Raw genomic sequence first — 1,199 nt, 5'->3', positions numbered from 1 at the left:
CATCAAGTGACCAGTAAGCACGAAAAAGATCAGTTAAGATATACAGTTTCATAAACCGCCAGAGGATACCAGATACCCCTTCGTCCAAGAAGAAGATTGATTAAGTCGATTGACTTAAAAAATGTCAAATTTATAAATTCATAGTGACTAGAAGCTCACTGATAAAGCACTTAAGAATTTTCTCATCTTGGCATCATGAGTATCAGCTCAACTTAATCTGAATCCTCATACAATCCTTCATCGTCAGATGGCTCATCAAAAGATCGAATATCAACCTGGTAGCGAAGAATTCCCCCAATGCCACCAAATCCTCGGCAGAACTGTGATCCCTCCTGAGATTTGTTGGTGACAAACTCAAGTGTGCAGCCAAAGTTTCTGTACTCATTCGCAAACCACTCCAGCAATGGCATTTTGTCTTGAACCTCCAATTCAGCAGATGTCTCTGAATCCTTGAAGTTGCTCTGGTCACCCTCCTGATCCTTGTTTAAGTGTTTAACGACAATCTCATTGGTTGTACTGTTTTTAAGCACATAACGATTTATATCCAAATTTTCCCATACAATCAATGTTTCAACGGCTCCCATCTCCAAAGCTTTAATTGTGTCATCCACACCAAAAACATATTTTCCAGTATCTTGACTGATTTCTTCAAAAAACTTCCCTATCAAGCGCTTTTCTTGTATGAACTTCACATTGGAAAGAATTTCAGCAGATAATTCAATGGCCTGATTGAAACCATTTTCTCCTCCATACGACACATCAACCACATTGAGTATCTTGGCCTGGAGGCGAGGGTCAAACATGTCCGATTGGCTCAGCTCAGTCTTGAAATCAGCTGATCCAGCAAGTATTAATCCCGATACGTTTGGCTGGCTCGTTGCAGGGTTAATAAAAAATTGAGTGGCAAGCTCCGCTGTCTTCCTTACATAGTTGTGGCGCTTTTCCATTCGAAGACGAGCAAACCTAAGAGCTGATTGTCCTCCTCTTCCATGTTTCTTTGGAAGGTCAACAGTAAATTTGTGAAGCACTTCTCGGGTGTTACCACTTAATGTCCCGAAAAGAGTGCCATTTCCATCCATGACAATAAACCCAAACTTTTCATCAGATTCCAGGAGTTGACCAAGGGGTTCGGTGTGAAACTTATTGTCGCAAAGGTACAAAGAAGCATTTATGGGCTTAAAAGGCACAAGGTCAAAGGT

General features: G+C 41.0%; 1 protein-coding gene across 1 annotated transcript; it reads right to left on the bottom strand.

Moving 5' to 3' along the window:
• Positions 1–14: 14 nt before the first annotated feature.
• On the bottom strand, positions 15–1,196 carry LOC111386306 (eukaryotic peptide chain release factor subunit 1-3-like; the record flags this gene model as incomplete). The annotated part of the gene is made up of 1 exon (XM_023010771.1): positions 15–1,196. A coding segment is annotated over one exon (984 nt), but the record flags the coding sequence as incomplete, so codon positions are not given.
• Between the last annotated feature and the right edge of the window lie 3 nt (positions 1,197–1,199).

Source organism: Olea europaea, unplaced genomic scaffold (assembly GCF_002742605.1).
Source record: "Olea europaea var. sylvestris unplaced genomic scaffold, O_europaea_v1 scaffold34922, whole genome shotgun sequence".
Classification (NCBI taxonomy): domain Eukaryota; kingdom Viridiplantae; phylum Streptophyta; class Magnoliopsida; order Lamiales; family Oleaceae; genus Olea; species Olea europaea.
The sequence above is the reverse complement of the archived record's forward strand: the minus strand, read 5'-3'. Positions and strand labels throughout refer to the sequence as shown.